This window comes from Chiloscyllium plagiosum, chromosome 13 (assembly GCF_004010195.1).
Source record: "Chiloscyllium plagiosum isolate BGI_BamShark_2017 chromosome 13, ASM401019v2, whole genome shotgun sequence".
Classification (NCBI taxonomy): domain Eukaryota; kingdom Metazoa; phylum Chordata; class Chondrichthyes; order Orectolobiformes; family Hemiscylliidae; genus Chiloscyllium; species Chiloscyllium plagiosum.
Window position 1 is genome coordinate 44,372,645 of NC_057722.1, and position 21,321 is coordinate 44,393,965.

A 21,321-nucleotide genomic window follows, 5' to 3' on the forward strand; every position below is an offset into this window, starting at 1 on the left:
ATAAATAAAACAAAGAAACCCTAATACTTATGCAGTATGTTCTATCCAAGCACTGCAAAGTGTTTAATTGATTTTTAAAGCGGAGCAACTGTTATTTTGTAGGAGACTATATTGTACCAACAGTTTTCTACAAAAAAAGCAATGGAATAAATGGGCACAGTTTATTAAGTTGATGGTGTCAGTTGAAATAATATTAATACTTTTAGGTGGTTCCCACTCCCAGTGTATTAATATATTAGCATAGTTAATCAAAGAATTTTGGCAAACAAACTTTAAAGACTGATCAGTCAATGTTTTGTTTCAAATGATGTTTGACATTTAGTTTCTAAAGCTTACAGCAGTTTTGAACAGATTCAATTTACTATTAACAATTTCTTTTCAAAATGCAAGTTCAGGAATTAGTTGTCTTTATTTTTCCAAGTTTTACAGCCATCTAGGCATAGAAAACTTAATGATTTCTCTCATTTTAAATGCTAGATTATGAAGTAATGCACCTTGTGGCCCAGTTATGCTCCCACTTTAAGTCAATCTGAGTTTTGAATTACCACTGAAGTTCCAAGCTGTATTTCATCTCCCTGTCACGTATTTCTGCTTTTCTTCAATTTTATCTTTAATTTGCTTTCCTCTGTCCAAGTAATTGCTGCTCTAAGAATGGAGATTATTTTCTTGGTACATCTGGAATTTTATTTTGCTTTAATTTTAACCATTCAGTTCTGTTTTAAAATTTTATTCTGTATAACACCCTTTTGCAATCTGAAGTCCTATGTTCAGTTACTCTTTCTTTCCGTCTTCCTTTAAGTGAGCTGTTTATTGATAAGTCCAATCAGTGTAAACACCTAAACACCAAAATAGTGGAACCATCTAGGGTATTAAGGTTCTTTTGATAAACAATGCCACAGTTTGTGTTTGGTTCCCTCCAAACAGTGTTTGTTACCTTTTGATTTATTATAGTTTTACCAATGCATTTCTTTGAGTTGCACTTCTAATTAAAGAATTGACAAATGGAGATTTATGCTGTTTGACAGCAGGATGGGAACCACGTTCCCTTTTATAACAGCCAAAGGGGAAAAAAGGGCTTTTCCAGCTTCCAGCAATGTGTTTGTAGTCTTGACCCCTTTCATATGCTGGGAATGTACAGCCAGAAGATAAATAGCACCTCCCTTGTGTTTTCTTGACCTCTGACTGTCCATTCACTTCCCATCTGTTTTTCTGCCCACAAGGAATGGTTGATATAAATCTTTCTTCTCTGGAGATAAATGATGTTCTGGATCTTAAAGGGCATCACATTGGGTGGTTTCCCTTTTTAAAAGCTCACTAGTTTTCCTTTGGGCCACATCTACTTGAAAACTCTACCTTATGAAGTAGGTGTTAGAAGCAGAAAGAAAACCTTGGGTATCTCCGAATTTGTGCATAAGCTTTTAGTTTCATAAAGGACTCTTTGTCATCACCAGTAAATCATAGCCTTGTTCACTTTCCAATGCAACCATTCGACAAATTTGAGAGGAAGAACTGCTGAGTAAAAGGTGAACATTTTATTTTCTGCACTGAGAGATGTGTGAACAGTCAGCATTACATGCTGCAGTGCTAAAATATATTGTTCAAAATTCTTTGAAATTTGATGTTAATGGATTATAAATGCAGCATATAATGTTGAACAGAGATGCAAGGTGCAATTCTACTGCTTTGTTATTCACTTCCTAAATATTAAGAAAATAAGTATGCATTACCCTTATCACCAAAAATAATCTGCCTAAATATGTTATCCGAGCAATAACTGGGTTCTGAATAGGCACCAAAATAAAATTTTTAAAATGATTTTTAGTCAGAATACAAAATGCACTGTGTAACACTGATGCCCGAAACATCGATTCCCCTGCTCCTTTGATGCTGCCTGACCTGCTGCGCTTTTCCAGCAACACATTTTTCAGCTCTGATCTCCAGAATCTGCAGTCCTCACTTCCTCCTAGTTGATTTTCTCCTACTGTGAATCCTCTTGCAAGGATGCCTTCCTTGAAGAAGCTCTCCTCGTCCCTCTACAAGGATCTCAGTGAGTCCCTCTCTCACTGCACCCCCCAGGTCATCTCCTCTGCCCTGAAGCTCTTCAGCCACGTCCTCAAACAGACTCGCTACCACAGCCACATCTCCTTCCTCAGCACCTGTCTATGGAACCGACTGACCCCGCATGGACTCTGGACTACGTTCAGACCAACAAAATTTGGACCCAACCAGGACAACCAGTAGGATTCGAGGGTTGGTACTGAAGAAGGGCTTCTGCCCGAAACATCGATTCTCCTGCTCCTTTGATGCTGCCTGACCTGTTCTTTTCCAGCAACACATTTTTCAGCTTTGATGTGAGCAGCTGTTTGTTTTAGCTCAGCAGAAAAATCGCTTCAGTAGCCATGTGTGAAAAAAGATACATGTCAAAAGAATTGATTTATTCCTGTCACATAGAAATTAGTTTGTACAAATTTAGATCATGTGATTGGTGTATCTTCCAAGGCTATATGTTTTTGCTTTTTTCAGTTTATCAATGTTTTTGCAGACTACATGTATACTTCAGATCAGATGGAATTAGAGGCCTTTATGTCACTTGACCAAAAGAGAAGTTGTATTCTGTGTGCACTTTTATAATATTGTTCCATCACTGAGTGGATAAAGGAGAGCAGTAGATATGTTGTATTTGGACTTGGAGAAGGCATTTATAAGGTATCTCATAGAAGGCTAAACCATAAGAGCCCACAGTATTGGAGTTTTATATTGGCATCGATAGGGAATTGGCACATGGGCAAGACACAGTAAATGTGGTTAAGGATTCTTTTCAGATTGGTGATATGTGACAGTGGGGTTCCAAAGTACTCCGGAAGAAGCCTCACCAGCATCGTGTATAACCTCAACATAAAATCCCAATTCCGCGACTCAAAGTTTTGAGCAATGAAGGCAAGCATGCTAAATGCTTTCTTCACCAACCTATCTATATGTGATGCAAACTTCAAAGAATTATGTACCTGAATCCCTAAGTCTCCCTGTTCTACAACACTACCAAAGGCCCTATTTCTAATTGTCTAAGAATTGCCCTTGTTTGTTTTTTACCAAACTGCAATATGTCACATTTATCCAAATTAAACTCCATCTGCTTCTCTTCAGCCTGTTGACCCAATGGATCAAGATCTCTTTGTAATCTTAGATAACCACTTTCACTGTCGACTATACCACCAGTCTTGGTGTCGTTCACAAACCTACTGACTTGAGTATATATATCTTGAGTATTGGCGATATTGGAGAAATTAAAAAGACGTTCTTAGTCTCTTTTTATAAGGCCAGCTGATATTTTTCTCTGTGGTAAAACTTTTTGTGGCACTGCTGTTATTAATGAATACCTGTAAGAAGTTGTGATTTGGAGATGCTGGTGTTGGACTGAGGTGTACAAAGTTAAAAGTCACACAACACCAGGTTATAGTCCAGCAGGTTTATTTGGAAACACTAGCTTTAGGAGCGCTGCTCCTTCATCAGGTGGTTGTGGAGAATAAGTTTGTAAAGACACAGAATTTATAGCAAAAATTTATAGTGTAATGTAACTGAAATTATATGTTGAAAAAGACCTAGATTGTTTGTTGAGTTTCACATCTTTTAGAATGGGCATGTTGGTTTCAGTTCTTTCATTCATTGTAACTTTTTTTAAAAAACGTTTTGCGATTTACATCGGAAAAACTGAAACCAACATGCCCATTCTAAAAGATGAGAGACTTAATATACAATCCAGGTCTTTTTCAATATATAATTTCAGTTACATCATTCTGTAAACTTTTGCTATAAATTCTGTGTCTTACAATCTTATTCTCCACAACCACCTGATGAAGGAGCAACGCTCCAAAAGCTAGTGCTTCCAAATACACCTGTTGGACTATAACCTGGTGCTGTGTGATTTTTAACTTTGTAAGAAGTTGCAATTAGAGGGTAATAGATGAATTGCATGATCTGCTGTTGAGCTATTTCGACTAAGTCATGGTACCCAACTTAATTGATTGATGAGAATCGAGCTAAAGAATCAGGAACATTGTTTAGGGGGTACCGAGGTTGAAGAAAGTGATAAAGAAACTATGATGAATCAACAGGTAATGATGGGTGACATCAAACTTGGATTTTGAAAGCTGAGGATTATAGAAAGTGGTAAAGAAACGGAAAAAGATAACTGCCTTGCAGTTATTATGCTTATATCTTATGTCCTATTCTGCAGTGAATCTGAAATATTTGGCTCAAAGTTCAGTTAAAACCTCAGTGTTGTCACAAAAATTATTTAATATCATAAAACAAAGAACTGCAGATGCTGAAGATCTGAAACAAAAAGCAAAATTCCTGGAGAAACTCAACATGTCTGGTAGCATCTATTGGAAAGAAAGCAGAATTAACATTTCAGGTCCAGTGACCCTTCTTCGGTGCCCTGCATTTAATTCTAGGAGGTGGATAAGTCCAACGTTCTAGCCTCCTGCTTGTCTACTTTGGATTTTTTGAAGAGGTAACAAGTAGGTTAGACCAGGGAAACCCAGTGGATGTGGTCTATCTAGACTTTCAAAAGGCCTTTGATAAGGTGCCACACGGGAGGCTGCTGAGCAAGGTGAGGGCCCATGGTGTTCGAGGTGAGCTGCTGGGATGGATTGAGGATTGGCTGTCTAACAGAAGGCAGAGAGTTGGGATAAAAGGTTCTTTTTCAGAATGGCAGCCGGTGACGTGCGGTGTCCCGCAGGGTTCGGTGCTGGGGCCACAGCTGTTCGCATTATATATTAATGATTTGGATGAGGGAACCGAGGGCATTCTAGCGAAGTTTGCCGATGATACGAAGTTAGGTGGACAGGCAGGTAGTACTGAGGAAGTGGGGAGGCTACAGAAGGATCTAGACAGGTTGGGAGAGTGGTCCAGGAAATGGCTGATGGAATTTAACGTGAGCAAGTGCGAGGTCTTGCACTTTGGCAAAAAGAATAAAAGCATAGACTACTTTCTAAATGGTGAGAAAATTAATAAAGCCAAAGCACAAAGGGATCTGGGAGTGCTAGTCGAGGATTCTCTAAAGGTAAACATGCAGGTTGAGTCCATGATTAAGAAAGCGAATGCAATGTTGTCTCTTATCTCAAGAGGGTTGGAATATAAAAGCAGAGATGTACCACTAAGACATTATAAAGCTCTGGTTAAGGAGACTAGGACCCGTGGACACAGCCTTAGAATTAGAGGGGGTCATTTCAGAACAGAAATGCGGAGGCATTTCTTCAGCCAGAGAGTGGTGGGCCTGTGGAATTCATTGCCACGGAGTGCAGTGGAAGCCGGGACGCTAAATGTCTTCAAGGCCGAGATTGATAGATTCTTGTTGTCTCGAGGAATTAAGGGCTACGGGGAGAACGCTGGTAAGTGGAGCTGAAATGCGCATCAGCCATGATTGAATGGCGGAGTGGACTTGATGGGCCGAATGGCCTTACTTCCACTCCTATGTCTTATGGTCTTATGGATTCCAGCATCTGCAGATTTTTTTTTGTCTCTAACTGCATTTAATTCTGTTTTCCTTCCAAAGATACTGCCAGACCTGCTGAATTCCTCCAGCAATTTCTCTTTTTGTTTCAAATGTATTTAGTGTATTGCCATAAACCCACAGTTGGAACTAATGCACTTCACCTCTAATGTTGTGTGGCACTCCTATTTCATTGATTTAGTTTATCTTTACTGCTTTCACGATAGTGTTTTCTCCAAACAGAGTGGAATATAAAATCTGTAATTGGGTGTTTCTGACATTGTGTAGACTTTATATGGCAAATACACATGCAGCTGGTGAGAAACTGGACTGTTCACTATAAGACCTGGCTATTCTGACAAATATATTCTGACAAATAAAGTCATATTATTTAACTTCCATATTAAGCATGTTTCAGCTGATTGGATGCATTCAAATGAAATTTTAGCCTTGAAGAGCAATCTCTGATCAATCCTGATAATTTACAAGTTGCCACATGAGCCTTTCTCATTTGGAACAAAATAAACTTGCAGGTGTTAGGAAATCTCCCTTGTAATAGATGCTCAGGTCATCTCAGTTAAAAGTTAATTTCTAAAATGTTTCAGAAGGAACAATCGGATCTGTTTTCAGGATCATAGAATGGTTCCAGTAGAGAATGAGGCCACTCATCTCATGTCCATGCAGGCCTACAAGTGATTCAGCTCGTATGACTCCCGTGCCTGGGACCCTGCACCCTTTCCTTTTCAAATAATCATTTCCCTTGCATATCTCAGTTGCTTCCTGTCTCCATCACGCTCTTGAACAATGTGTTCCAGATCCTAAATCGCACTGTGTGAAAGAGTATTTCCTCATGTCAGTATGGCTTTTTTTTGCCAATTCCTGAAATCTGTCTACTGAATCTTGAACCTTCAACCAATTACAACAGTTTTATTATGCACATGATGTCTGTCTGCCAAATCTTCCAACATGTCCTGCATTTTGAATAGCAGTCAAGTTTGTCAGGACTGTTTTAAGTATAGTTAGAGATAACTATTTAAGATAACCGTTTAAGAAGGGTGGTAAAAACAAGCCAGGGAACTTTAGATGAGTGAGCCTGACGTCGGTGGTGGGCTGGTTGTTGGAGGGAATCCTGAGGGACAGGATGTACATGTATTTGGAAAGGCAAGGACTGATTAGGGATAGTCAACATAGCTTTGTGTGTGGAAATCATGTCTCTCAAACTTGATTGAGTTTTTTGAAGATGTAACAAAGAGGATTGATGAGGGCAGAGTGGTAGATGCGATCTATATGGACTTCAGTAAGGCATTCGACAAGGTTCCCCATGGGAGACTGATTAGCAAGGTTAGATCTCACGGAATACAGGGAGAACTAGCCATTTGGATACAGAACTGGCTCAAGGGTGGACGACAGTGGTTGGTAGTGGAGGGTTGTTTTTCAGACTGGAGGCCTGTGACCAGTGGAGTGCCACAAGGATCAGTGCTGGGTCCACTACTTTTTGTCATTTACATAAATGATTTGGATGTGACCATAAGAGGTACAGTTAGTAAGTTTGCAGATGACACCAAAATTGGAGGTGTAGTGAACAACGAAGAAGGTTACCTCATTACACAACAAGATCTTGATCAGATGGGCCAGTGGGCTGAGAAGTGGCAGATGGGGTTTAATTCAGATAAATGCAAGGTGCTGCATTTTGGGAAAGCAAATCTTAGCAGGAATTGTACTCTTAATGGTAAGGTCCTGAGGAGTGTTGCTGAACAAAGAGACCTTGGAGTGCAGGTTCATAGCTCCTTGAAAGCGGAGTCGCAGGTAGATACAATAGTGAAGAAGGTGTTTGGTATGCTTTCCTTTATTGGTCAGAGTAATGAGTACAGGAGTTGGGAAGTCATGTTGGGGCTGTACAGGACGTTGGTTAGGCCACTGTTGGAATACTGCGTGCAATTCTTGCCGCCTTCCTATCGGAAGGATGTTGTGAAACTTGAAAGGGTTCAGAAAAGATTTACAAGGATGTTGCCAGGGTTGGAGGATTTGAGCTATAGGGAGAGGCTGAACAGACAGGGGCTGTTTTCCCTAGAGTGTCGGAGGCTGCGGGGTGAGCTTGTAGAGACTTATAAAATCATGAGGGGCATGGATAGAATAAATAGACAAAGACTTCATTCTGGGGTGGGGGAGTCCAGAACTAGAGGGTATAGGTTTAGGGTGAGAGTGGATAGATATAAAAGAGACCTAAGGAGCAACATTTTTGCACAGAGGGTGGTATATGTATAGAATGAGCTGCCAGAGGAAGTAGTAGAGGCTGGTACAATTGCAACATATCAGAGGCATTTGGATGGGTAAATGAATAGGAAGGGTTTGGAGGGATATGGGCCGGGTGCTGGCAGGGGTGGGACTAGATTGGGTTGGGATACCTTGTCGGCATAGACTGGTTGGACCGGAGGGTCTATTTCCATGTTGTACATCTCTATGACTCTATATGAACAAAGATTATCACAGGTTTGTTTCTGGAAAGGATGGCACAGTTACAGGTAAAGTTAGTGCACTAATCGGTGCCTGACTTGCAGCCTAATCCTGTAATGTGAATGCCATACTGGGAGTACTAGCCATTTGGATACAAAACTAGCTCAAAGGTTGAAGACCAAGGGTGGTGGTGAACAGTTGCTTTTCAGACTGGAGGTCTGTGACCTGTGGTGTGCCACAAGGATTGGTGCTGGGTCCATTGCTTTTCTTCATTTATACAAATGATCTGTATGTAAATGTCGGTTGTAAATATAGGATGTATGGTTAGTAAGTTTGCAGATGATGCCAACATTAGGGGTATAATGGACAGCAAAGAGGATTGCCTCAGAGTACAATGCGATCTTGATCAGATGGGCAAGTGGGCCGAGGAGTGGCAGATGGAGTTAAGTTCAGTTAAATGTGAGGTGCTGCATTTTGGATGGACAGATTATTGCAGAACTTGTACACGTAATGTCCTGGGAAGTGTTGCTGAACAAAGACCTTGGAATGCAGGTTCATAGTTCCTTGAAAGTTGAGTCACAGGTAGGTAGGATAGTGAAGAAGGTATGCTTGCCTTTATTGGTCAGTGCATTGAGTACAGGAGTTGAGCAGTCATGATACAGCTGTACAGGACATTAGCTAAGCTAGTGTTGGAATACTATTGGAAGGATGTTGTGAAGCTTGAAAAGGTTCAAAAAAGATTTACAAGGATGTTGCCAGGGTTGGAGGGTTTCAACTATTGGCAGAGACTGAATAGGCTGGGGCAATTTTCACTGGAGTGTCAGAGGCTGAGGGTGACCTTATAGAGGTTTATAGAATCGTGAGGGGCATGGATAGGATAAATAGATGAAGTGTTTCCCCTGGGGTGGGGAAATCCAAAGCGAGAGGGCAACAGTTTAGGGTGATAAGGGAAAGATATAAACGGGACTTAAGGGGCCCTATTATCATGCAGATGGTGGTGTACGCATGAAATGAGCTGCCCCAGGAAGTGGTGGAGGCTGGTACAATTACAACATCTAAAAGGCATCTGGATGGATATTCGAATAATAAGGGTTTAGAGGGATATGGGCTAAATGCTAACGCATGGGATTAATAGTGGGTGGCACGGTGGCACAGTGGTTAGCACTGCTGCCTCATAGTGCCAGAGACCCAGGTTCAATTCCCACCTCAGGCGACTGACTGTGTGGAGTTTGGACATTCTCCCTGTGTCTGCGTGGGTTTCCTCCGGGTGCTCCGGGTTTTCTCCCACAGTCCAAAGATGTGCAGGTCAGGTGAATTGGCCATGCTAAATTGCCCATAGTGTTAGGTGAAGGGGTAAATGTAGGGATATAGGTGAGTTGCGCTTCAGCGGGTCGGTATAGACTTGTTGGGCCGAAGGGCCTGTTTCCACACTAAGTAATCTAAATTTATAGGATAATCTGGTCAGCATGGATGAGTTGGACCAAAGGGACTGTTTCTGTGCTGTATATCTCTATGACTATGTGACCATAGCTGTCTTTCAAATTGAGACAGTGTGTGCTCAACTGCATTTGCAAATGCTGAAATATTTTTAGTACCTGCTCTAACATTGCAATTTCTTTCAATTACGTTGAGTAATAGTAGTCTCTACAAGCAAATGTGGGCTAACAAAGATTGGCGTTTACCATTTGGACTAACATACCAGTTGTGAAACTAGTGAAAGTTTTGAGGCCATTTAAAATTATTTGACACTCCACAACCTATGCAAAAGAACCTTAATTCAATATTGACTAAATTTTCTGACAAGCTTTTATCAAAATTACACTGTTCCAGAGAAAGTTTAAGAACCTGTCAGTGGTTTGTAACAGTAAAAGGTTACTTGCCTTTAATGCTAAGTTTCAAGGCTGCTCAATATTTTGACCTTTTTCTTAGTCATAGAGATGTACAGCGCAGAAACAGACCCTTTGGTCCAACCTGTCCATGCCGACCAGATATCCCAACCCAATCTAGTCCCACCTGCCAGCACCCGCCAAACGCTTCCTATTCATATACCCATCCAAATGCCTTTTAAATGTTGCAATTGTACCAGCCTTCACCACTTCCTCTGGCAGCTTATTTCATACCTGTACCACCCTCTGCGTAAAAAGTTGCCCCTTAGGTCTCTTTTATATCTTTCCCCTCTCACTCTAAATCTATGCCCTCTAGTTCTGGACTCCCCCACCCCAGAAAGAAGTCTTTGCCTATTTATCCTATCCATGCCCCTCATGATTTTATAAGCCTCTACAAGCTCACCCCGCAGCCTCCGACACTCCAGGGAAAACAGCCCCAGCCGGTTCAGCCTCTCCCTATAGCTCAAATCCTCCAATCCTGGCAACATTCTTGTAAATCTTTTCTGAACCCTTTCAAGTTTCACAACATCCTTCCAATAGGAAGAAGGCCAGAATTGCACGCAGTATTCCAACAGTGGCCTAACCAATGTCCTGTACAGCCGCAACATGATCTCCCAATTCCTGTACTCAACACAGCAAAGCATACCAAATGCCGCCTACACTATCCTATCTACCTGCGACTCCACTTTCAAGGACCTATGAACCTGCGCTCCAAGGTCTCTGTTCAGCAGCACTCCCTATGACCTTACCATTAAGTGTATAAGTCCTGCTAAGATTTGCTTTCCCAAAATGCAGCGCCTCGCATTTATCTGAATTAAACTCCATCTGCCACTTCTCAGCCCACTGGCCCATCTGATCAAGATCCTGTTGTAATCTGAGGTAACCTTCTTCGCTGTCCACTACACCTCCAATTTTGGTGTCATCTGCAAACATACTAACTGTACCTCTTATGCTCGCATCCAAATCATTTATGTAAATGACAAAAAGTAGAGGGCCCAGCACCGATCCTTGTGGCACTCCACTGGTCACAGTCCTCCAGTCTGAAAAACAACCCTCCACCACCACCCTCTGTCTTCCACTTTTGAGCCAGTTCTGTATCCAAATGGCTAGATTTCCCTGTATTCTGTGAGATTTAACCTTGCTAACCAGTCTTTTTTAATTCTGTGACTGAAGGTTGGTCCTCATCAATAATTTGTGTAACCACACCTAAATACTATGATTATTTTTCTGAGAGGAGGATCAGGCAGACACTGAGTTGACCTCAACTAGCCAAGATTTAAACCTGATGCTGTTAGTATTTATCAGATCCACATGCCAGATATCTAGCTAACTGAGTGAGCCACCATCTTGTCCTCTAATTTAGAAACTATTGTGATTTCTTGTGGTCGTTTTTTAAAAATACTGAAAATGGAAAGCTATCCTTTATTATGAGAGGAATTAAACATAAAAGTAAGGATGTTATGTTGCAACTATACAAGCCATTGGTTAGACCACATCTTGAATACTGTTGCAGTTTTGATCTTCTTATTTAAGGAAAGACATAAATTCATTGGAGGTAGATTATTAGAGATAGTTAATTAGATTGATACCTGGAATGAATGGTTTGCCTTTTGAGGAAAGGTTGGACAGTCAGGGCTTGTATCCACTGGAGTTTAGAAACAGATGTGGGAAGGATGCTTCCTGTTGCAGATCAGTTCCGAACTAACAGTATTAAAATTAGGGGTCATCCTTTGGGACAGTGATGATAACTATTTTTTTCCCTGAGAAGGTCCTGTTTATTTGGAACTCTCTGGCTATTTAGGCAGGATTATTAAATATTTTTAAGGGAAAGATATATTTTTGATGGCAAGAGAATCAAATGTTATTGAAATTCGTCAGGAGTGTTGAATTCAAGACACAAGCAAGTTGTCTTATTGAATAATGGAGCAGGCTTGAGGAACAAAATGGCATAATGCTATTTTGTAGAAGAAGCTGAGAATATTAAAATGAAGACTTAAAATAGGCTTTCTAACCTGGAACCCTCTTTCTGCACAAACCATACTAGAATAGAGACCAGATTAGATAATTGAACACTGCATCAAGCAATTTAAAGGCAGCTCATAGTTTTTTTTTATTTGAGCCAAATCTATGTTCAGAAGAAAATCTAACTCTTTAAGTGCGCAAAATTGTGTCCATTACAATTCCCTAATGTTTCCTATCTCTATTAAACAAGAACATATTAATTCTTGCAAATTAACTGAATATGTTAATAGTTTTTTTTTAATTCTTCAACTTGAATAATATTTGGGACATATTGATATACAAAGTTGTTGTGAAAAAGTAAATTCTAACAACAAGTATATACTCAGCAAACAAACTCTCATAAGTATTTACATACCTTAACTTGGTATCAGATAAATTCAGATTTTAATAATTATAGAGTAAATGAAATACAAGGGTGAGAACAAGTAGATTCAACTTTAATAGCCATTACTCTTTAAATGAAAGCTGGAAAGAGATCAAAATTCAAAGGTTTTCAGACAAAGTAAAGATTAATACAATCACAGCAAACTGGAAGAGAATAGCAGAATGAGAAACTTGAAGAAAGATGGAGAGACAACTAAAATGAATGTTGAGATTCTAAGCCGGAAGAAGGTGAGCTGGTATTTCAGGAGTAACTTTCTGATCATGATCTTGACAATTTTGTGTTCCCAAATTTCTAATTCACCACCCTGGTTTCCAGTAGAAACGTAACATTGGAAAGTTGCTCCTACAGTTCTTGAAATGTGTGTGAATAATTTTAGAACAATGTACAAGGCCAGACAATAAAAATGTCAACAAGACAGTGGAAGAGAAAGTTGAAGTAGATAATTGTAGAGGGGTTATCATCAGTCTGGTAAACAATGAAATAGTGAAGGGAGCTAGTATGGCAATAATTTTTTTTTCATAAATTTCATCACTAGCTCATCTTGTATTTGTATAGCTGTAAACTAGACTTGTATTTTTTAAAGTATATGTTAATTTTTATATATTTATGCCAATGTATGAAAGTACATTTTAGCTTTTATCACTCTGTTCCTTTTGAGAGTAGTCATCAACCTGTTCAATGTATTATAGTTTAATGCTGCCAAAGGTATTTCCCAACTCTAATTACAGACAACATAGATACTTTCCAATCACCTTGAGTCATGCATCAGAAGATCAGAGATGAAATACAAGTTAGTTGCATATGGAGATGAGAATACCACTGAATCAGATTCTCTCAATATATGAAAGCAGTCATGTACACAATATGCATGAAGGGGATTCTGTTATATGGGTGAGAGGATTATGAGAATATTCATGGCAAGATCAGAAAAATAATGAATTAAGGCGTGGAATAGCTCATCTCTTAAGCAAACACACTTCAAAAGACTGCCAGAATAGTATTAAGGAAAGTAGGGTCAAGGGTTAGTTAGGGGTTTGTATGGATCATAGTTTAATGTTTGGACATGTGAAGGTTGTTATGAACCTTCATTTGTTGCCTTGATACAAAGTGCCTTCAAGTTTTCTCAAACACTTCTTTGTAAATTTATAGCAGTTTGGTTTGCTTCATTTGCAAAGATGATATAATAATAAATCAGTATTTTTTCAGAAGCTTTCATTTTAAGCTGATAATCTTGGTTCCACATGCAGGTCACAATTCAGCTTGACATCAGATTTGGGAACAAAATATATATGATTAAAGCATAGAGTGTGATATTCAGAAAAGTATTTTAAAATTGTCCATGCTGCAAAATTTGTAACCCATATAAGTAAAAATTGAATTCTAAATGGCAATAAGCTAAATTAATTCATTGGAAAATTTAAACCATTGTATGAACAGTTTAAATTTTGAAATTTAATTGATGAGAAAATGATTAGAATTAAGCCATCATTGGTTAGAATTGTTTTAATTTTAAACTAGTTAGGAACAAGTTGATCAGTCTGTTCAAACTTTATTTTGTGTACTACTCGAGGCAGCAATGGACATAATCTCTAGTTTAATTTGTGATTCTGTGAAAATGCCAGATGGCATTGTTATTTCAGCTGTGTAAAATGGATGTGGGCTGTAGCAAGTGGCAACAATGGCATGTGCAGTGAATGAGTTAATGCTTGGAGTGTACAAGATACATTTCAGGATTTGACCAAAGAACCATGCAGCTTGTCAAAGACCTTCAAGTGGAATGTAAATAACCTTTCCAGCCCGCAGAATCTAAAATCTTTACATGTTCTCACTATGTAAAGTACACAAAGCATTCCTATTAGCTTAAACTGCAGAAATATCTGTAATCAATTGAACTTAATCGTGACACAACTTTTTCACTTCATGCATTTTAAATAAAACAAAAAAAAAAGAAACCGACTTTCTACTTGACACGTGCTTGATAACCTGGCTCAAAGAATTATTATTTAATGACACTATCAAGCAATTTGTTTTGATAAATGTCTAATTCCAAATTTAAGAAAAGCAGTGTTTAAATGACCTGTTTGTAGAATTGTTTATAAGAAATTTAAGTGCGTTTGGTTTTAATTACAAGATGGTAGTGCTAAAATACTTGTGAAATAAATTTTGGTTACAGCATTATCGGTTACCAAATCTTCATAGGTCCTATTGGATGGTTAATTTTAAAAATGAATGAGAAATTATAATTTATTTAAGGAAAGTAGGAATTTATGTCTCTCAAAGTTAATCTGCAATGTTTGCATCCTGTTGAATTTCATTAAATTATGGATCTGTGCATACTTAAGTGCTTAACCATATTTTGCCATCCAAGCAAATAGCAACGAGACAACCGAAAGAAGGTAGACCCAACTAATAGGAGAAAGTGAGGACTGCAGATGCTGGAGATCAGAGCTTAAAAATGTGTTGCTGGAAAAGCGCAGCAAGTCAGGCAGCACCAAAGGAACAGGACAATGGACGTTTCGGGCATAAGCCCTTCTTCAAGGATTAGACCCAACTAATACACCAGTTTGTTCAGTTAGGCAGTGATCTCACAATTCAGAGTCTCCACAGTTTGCAATAGGATTCTCTCAATTTCGGGGACTTATTAATTTGGTACAGCTGGAATACAGTTCTCAATAAAATATAATCAAATGTTACATAATGGATAAAAGATTCTGCTGTCGCTAAATTTCCTTTCAGATACTAAGAAGCGTCGATGTCATTTAATTTGGCTTTGTGTCTTGAGAAATGATAGAAGGTTAGATTGTTGATCCAAATTTCACAGACATATGGCCATCAAAAAAATAGGGCATACAATTTTTAAGGGAATGCAGGAGGAAGGGTCTGGGTGTATATGTGCACAGATCATTGAAGGTGGCAGGACAGGTGGAGAGCACAGTAAATAAAGCATTCAGTGATCTTGGTTTTATTAGTGGGTGTATAGAGTACAAGTGCAAGAAGATGTTGTTGAATGTGTGCAAGATACTTGTTAGACATCAGCTGAAGCATTGTGTATAGTTGTGAGGATCATATTATAGGAAAGGTGTGAATGCATTGGAAAGTCTGAAGAGGTGATTTACTAGAATGGTTCCAGGAATGAGAAATTTGTCCAAGAGAGAAAAAGGTTGAAGGGCAATCTGACAGAAGTAGTCAAAATCATGAGCAGGCTGAACAGAGTTGCTCGGGCAATAGGGCAATTCAGCTTGCTAAAGAAAAGAGAACAAGAGAACATAGATATAAAGCGATGTGCAAACAAAGCAGAGGTGATATAAGAATTCTCACAGCGGGCTTTTAAGGTATAAAATGCATTGCCTGGAAATGTGGTGGAGGGAGTTCAATCCAGGGATTCAAAAGGGCACTATATTTTTTGTTTTGGATAGTAATGGCATGAAAGGGATATGGGGAAAAGATGGGAGGTTGGCATCAGATAATAGAACTGGACTAGATAATAGTCGAGAGTGTGGTGCTGGAAAAGCACAGCAGGTCAGGCTGCATCCGAGGAGCAGGAGAATCGACATTTCAGACAAGAGCCCTTCATCAGGAAAGATAATAGAGCCGGTGAATTTACAATGGGCCAAATGGCCTCCTTCTGTATTGGAATCAACCTTGGATAATCTAAAACTTTGTCCCAGTTTGCTTCATCCTAAGCTCTTGGGAGAAGTGGCAATTCAAATAGTTAATGCATTGGTTCTAATTTTCCAAAATTCCTTAGATTTAGGGAAAGTTCTCTGAGATTAGAAACAGTGAGTGCAACTCCTTTTCAAAAGGAATGGGCACAGAAAACAGGAAACCACAGGCTAGTCAGCTTAAAATCTGTCGTATGGAAAATGTTTAAAGCTACCATTACAGACTTTATAAACTGGGCTCTTCGATAACTTCGAAGTAATCCAGCAAACTAATCACAACATAGTATTGTGAAAGGAAGATCATGATAAAGGAGAACAGATGTCTTTAGATTTCCAGTAGGCATTTGATAAGGTGCTACCTGCATCTAAGGTTCTTGCTGAAATTAAAAGCTCATGTTGTAGAGGGTAACATATTGACATGGATTGAAGACCAGCTAACTAACGGAAAACTGAATGAGCATAAATTGGGTCTTTTTCTGTTTGGCAAGCTGTAACGAGTGGGGTGCCACAGAGATCACTTTTTACAGTTCCAAAACGTCGACTCTCATGCTCCTCGGATGCTGCTTGACCTGCTGTGCTTTTCCAGCCCCACACTTTTCAACTTGGATGAGTTGATCAATGGTATGGTTGTCAAATTTGCTGAAATGGAGACATGAGGCTACAAAGAGATAGTAGGGTGAGGTGAATGGACAAAGATCTGGAGTATAATGTGGGGTAATGTGAAATTGTTTATTTTGGTATATAGATTTTTTAAAAAGTGCATTACCTAAATAGATATTGAGATGCAGAGAGATTTAGGTGCCTTTGTGCATGAATCATAAAAAGCTAGGATGTAGGTACAGCCAGTAATTAGAAGGGTTAATTCAATGTTACTACTTATTGCAAAGGGAATTTAATACAAAAGTAGGAAGGCAATGTTTCAATCATACAATGCATGTGAGAGACCATATCTGAAGTAATGTGTACAGTGTTGGTCTCCTTCTGTATAGAATGATGTAAATGTATTGGAAGTAACTCAGAACAAATTTATGGCTGGTTTGGATTGCGGTGTGTTGCACAGTAATGCCAATAGCATAGGTTCAATCCCTGCACTAGTTGAGGTTACCATTAAGGACTCTCCATTTTAACCTCTCCCTTCACATGAGGCATGATTACCCTCAGGCTAAACAGTCATGCCTTGCTAATGAGAAAACAGCCCTATGGTCCGATAGCACTGTGACACCTTTACTAGACTAATGCCCAAACTGGATAGGTTGTCTTATGTGGAAGGTTAGATAGGCTAAATTAGATGAATAAGTGGCAACTTGTTTGAAACATGAGTCTCTGAGAGGTCTGGATATATGGATGTGGAAAGGTTGTTTCCTCTTGTGGGAGAATCTAGAACTAGGTGTTATAGTAGCGAAATAAAGGGTGATACATTAAAGACAGAGGAAGAGAATTGTTTCCCACAGGATCAAGAATCTTTGAACAGTCTTCCTTAAATTGTGATGGAAAGCATCGTTTTTAAGGCAGAGGTAGATAGATCCTTGATTAACAAGAGGGGAAAGGTTATTGGGGTAGTTGGGAATGTGCAATAATCAGATCAGTCTTGATCTATTGAAAGACAGAGCAGGGTGGAGGAGGGATATTCATGTTCCTAATTTGTACATTCACTCAAGTTTTAGTTAAATCAACCAAGCTTTGACCTGCTGACCACTGTGGCAAATATTAAATTCAGAATAAACTTTACAGCATATTTAATGTAATTAAAGTAAGCATATTATGTCTCAAAACTTAGCTGTAAGTCTGTGAGTAGCAAAGCCCTTCATTACTTTTTTCCATCATTTCCTGTATTGATTTTAATATTATTATTATTATTTATCATTAACGTTTGAATAGAGTGAAGTAATTGTCAAACTTTTTTATATTTCAGAACGAGTTCGTGAGATTCAAGAAAAGTTAGAAACATTCATTGAAGCTCTACATCAAGAAAAATAACAATGTCTTTGTATGTATGTGTCTCATCAACTAAACATGGATTTAGCTTAAATTTATCAAATGTTATTTACAGAAACATTTTAAGAGCACCCCTGATATCTAAAGAAATACCCCAGTGGCTAAACCATACTGTCAAAAGAAGGCCCTACCTGGATCCCTACAGGAGGAATGAGCACCACAATGAGGCTTCTGTCATGGCAAATTATTAACCATACTTTTTTCTCCTAAGCACTACCTGCTGATCATTTTTAGAAGTGCACAGGTGTGTTCACTGGATGAGCATCAGCTTGTTGGCCTGACCCTTCCACCTCCCCAGAATTCTTCGTGCATGACTCTACTGCATAATTCCATCCAACACTCTCGGGAAAGGGCAGGCATACTTAGAAGAAAAATGGTTGAGGAAACTTTGATTTAAATGATTCACAAATGTATTAATTTCTTTGTGATTTGGGTAAGAATTCTGTAATGCAAATATTTTCTAAATACCATCTTGTATAATGCATGCTCCAAATCAACACAGAATTCTAGCTTCAGCTGCATTTGTGGCTAAGTTGAGAATCCCGGAGCAGCTGCTTCTGATGGTCACTTTCGGTTTTCCTTTAAGAATGATTAGTAATGGTACATAAGTCTCACATCTCGCCTGTTACGAGACATGATAGCTTTAAAATGCAGCCAAGACGTGTTGTGATTTGTAACATTTTGGAATTGTGTCAAGAGCTTTTACACGAATGCCATGACAACATGACTCCAACTGTACCAATTGTACATGCACAGATGAATCATGGCAACTATCTTTAATGGCAGCACCTTATCTCCTGTATAGGGAACACAATGTTTAATGTTAGCATCAGTGAGCTAAGGGTTTGATACAATTTTAATTACAGCTATGATTAAGGTAAACACATTTCTCCTTCCTCCTATCTCCCCTTGTTGTTTCGATCAGCTGTCTCTTCTCCTTTCATGAAATGTTGTATTGACTTTTTGTTGTTGCATGGATGCCATACACCTTTTAGCGCTTTGATCATTCTTCTTGTGTGAACCTAAACTGGCAGGCTTTAATTGCAGGGGAACAATGGAGTTGGATTTATACTTCCTTGGTGTCTACACTTTCAGTAGTGATCAAAAGTATAAACCTAGCTAATTTTTTCCCTCCCATGAACCAAATTTCTGAACGCAGTTATGATAACCAACAGTGGTGATAAGGTTTAGATGAGGTAATTTAGAATGGACTGGGATCCAAAATGGATCTTGCCCACAGCCTTAAACAGCAGAGCCACTGAGGAAACTAAATCTGTTTTTAAATGTGTTCGTGAAAATGCAACTAACTGTTATTTCCTCATAATAAACTGTATTTCTGACAAGTCTCTGATTATTGTCAGCACACTTCATCTATATTCATATCACAGATACAGCTTGTTAGCATAACCATAAATGCATAGTATTCCAGAGTACAGGTGTACATTGTAAAGGAGTTATGATTTGTAAATTGGAAGTTAAGAATATGATATGGTAAAAGAAATCTTCCACAGTGTTGTAATTTCAAAATAGAAGCTCACATTGAATATTATCATCAGATTAGTTGTTTTTATTGACCATGTTTTTGACTACTTTGATCTGGAAAATATATCTTTTGTTGCCTTGCAGTTAAATATTCTGTTATATCTGTTTGTGAATAATATGATTATTAATTTCCTATTGCTTTTTCATAAAGAATAAATGTAAAATTATTTCAGAAAAAGTTTGTTTTAAAGCCAGTCTCTATTTACGAATAAATGTTCTGTTATTAGTTTCAAAATCTTGAACTTTTTCTGCACTTATGGAACCATTTTAAGGAATTTGTTTTCTCAATTAAAACTTGAATTGATGTAATTTAATTTTTTTCCTTCATATGAATTAGTTCAGCCCCTGACATGGAGCTTTGTGTCATGAGATGTTGCTTGAATCAGGAACCACTATCTGAAGGGCTACAGAGAGACTCAAAAGTACGGTTAAACACACCTCTGAAGACATCACTTCACAAATTGTGTATATTAAAACTGGAAGCGCATTTAGGTTCTCCATATATTCTACTCTGAGTGAAGAATTCATGAGCAATGTTTTACTTGCATTTTTATAACAACTCTGATTACAAAAGCTTCAGCTTATCACGTTTTCTATTGTAACATGCAGTCTCCTGAAACACATTAAAATGTTGATTGTTTAAGTGCCCAAAAGAAGATTAAGCACTGCTGTGTAAGTGAGAGCTGATGAACTGTTTTTGTCAAATGTAACATTTTTTGTGCAAATATTTTAATTGTTTCTCTCATATCCAGCTCAATAAGAAATAACGAATAGCTGTCTAAAATTGCATTCATTGGGAATTATATAGTCTACTTCTGTCATCCACTTCAAAGGTGCACTGGCTTGCATTTATTCATTCAGAAGAAAAAAACTGCATCTCTGTAATCCTCAGGAGAGAAATAAAATGCAAAATTAAAGTTCGTGTCAGAAAAATTTTGTCTGGAGTAAAATGAAAGTCATATCCAGTGTGGTTTCCATTTGGATCCTTCGATATTGGTTCTGTAGTTGTGCAGTAGAATCCTCAGAATTTATGCAAATGCTTATATAAATGAAAAAAGATTATCATAGTTTGTGAATTTTCTTTGCAAGTGTCCAGGTCATGCTTAATGTAATTAGTGAGGAGTCATGTATTTATTGAATGCCGTTATATTTAAATAAAACGGAGTACAATTTTGGAAACAAGAGAGTGGTTACTTCTGAAATATTTGGTGTATCATGCAACTGAACCTGGCTCCAAAATGTTATTTTTACAGTTCTGGGCTTTTGCAAATTCTGATGAATGTTGTTGGTTCTTAACTACTCTGAAATAACTGAGCAAATGGGATCAAACTATTGCAAAAATCTATACTGGGAATTAAAATGGATGACCAGTGGCTTTGACATAGACACTGGACATAACAAAGGCTCAAGCATTCCAGTCAACCCCGTAAAGTCGTCTTCATGAACATCTGAGGACTTGCACCAAAATTGGGCGTGCTGTCAGATAGGCTAGTCAAATAGCCTGACACAGTCATTCTCTCATAATGTTACCTTTTCAAATGATGCAATGTTTTCCATGCTTTGCACACTCAACTTGTTTATATATTAAAAACACTTTATCCAAGTGCTCTTTTCAGTAAAGCAGGCAACGCGATGCAGAATGTGGTTTGCGGTTCAACTGTATTCTGTTAACGAGATTTTCCTTGATAAAACACCATGTGAGCATTTTCCAAATTCTTATAAATTTACACTCTATCTAGTTCTGTTTGTCCCAGAAAGAATATTATCCACGGTGATCCACATATTTGACCTGGGAGATTGGAATTTCCTTCCTTTCTGATGTAGGGCTGGCTCGCTTCCATAAAAGTGGGCTTCACAGGGTAGACCTCCTCCTGCATTGGC

The 21,321-nt window shown here is 38.5% G+C and overlaps 1 protein-coding gene across 5 annotated transcripts in view; it reads left to right on the plus strand.

Annotated features, from left to right (window-relative positions):
• Positions 1-20,613, plus strand: part of opa1 (OPA1 mitochondrial dynamin like GTPase) — a 171,013-nt gene extending 150,400 nt beyond the window's left edge. For 3 of the 5 annotated variants that reach the window (XM_043702257.1, XM_043702261.1, XM_043702260.1), the window contains one exon: positions 17,816-19,771. In XM_043702257.1, the coding sequence (XP_043558192.1) occupies positions 17,816-17,880 (65 nt within the window). In that variant the 3' untranslated portion in view covers positions 17,881-19,771. The other 2 variants (XM_043702258.1, XM_043702259.1) reach the window with 2 other exon arrangements.
• Positions 20,614-21,321: the final 708 nt, after the last annotated feature.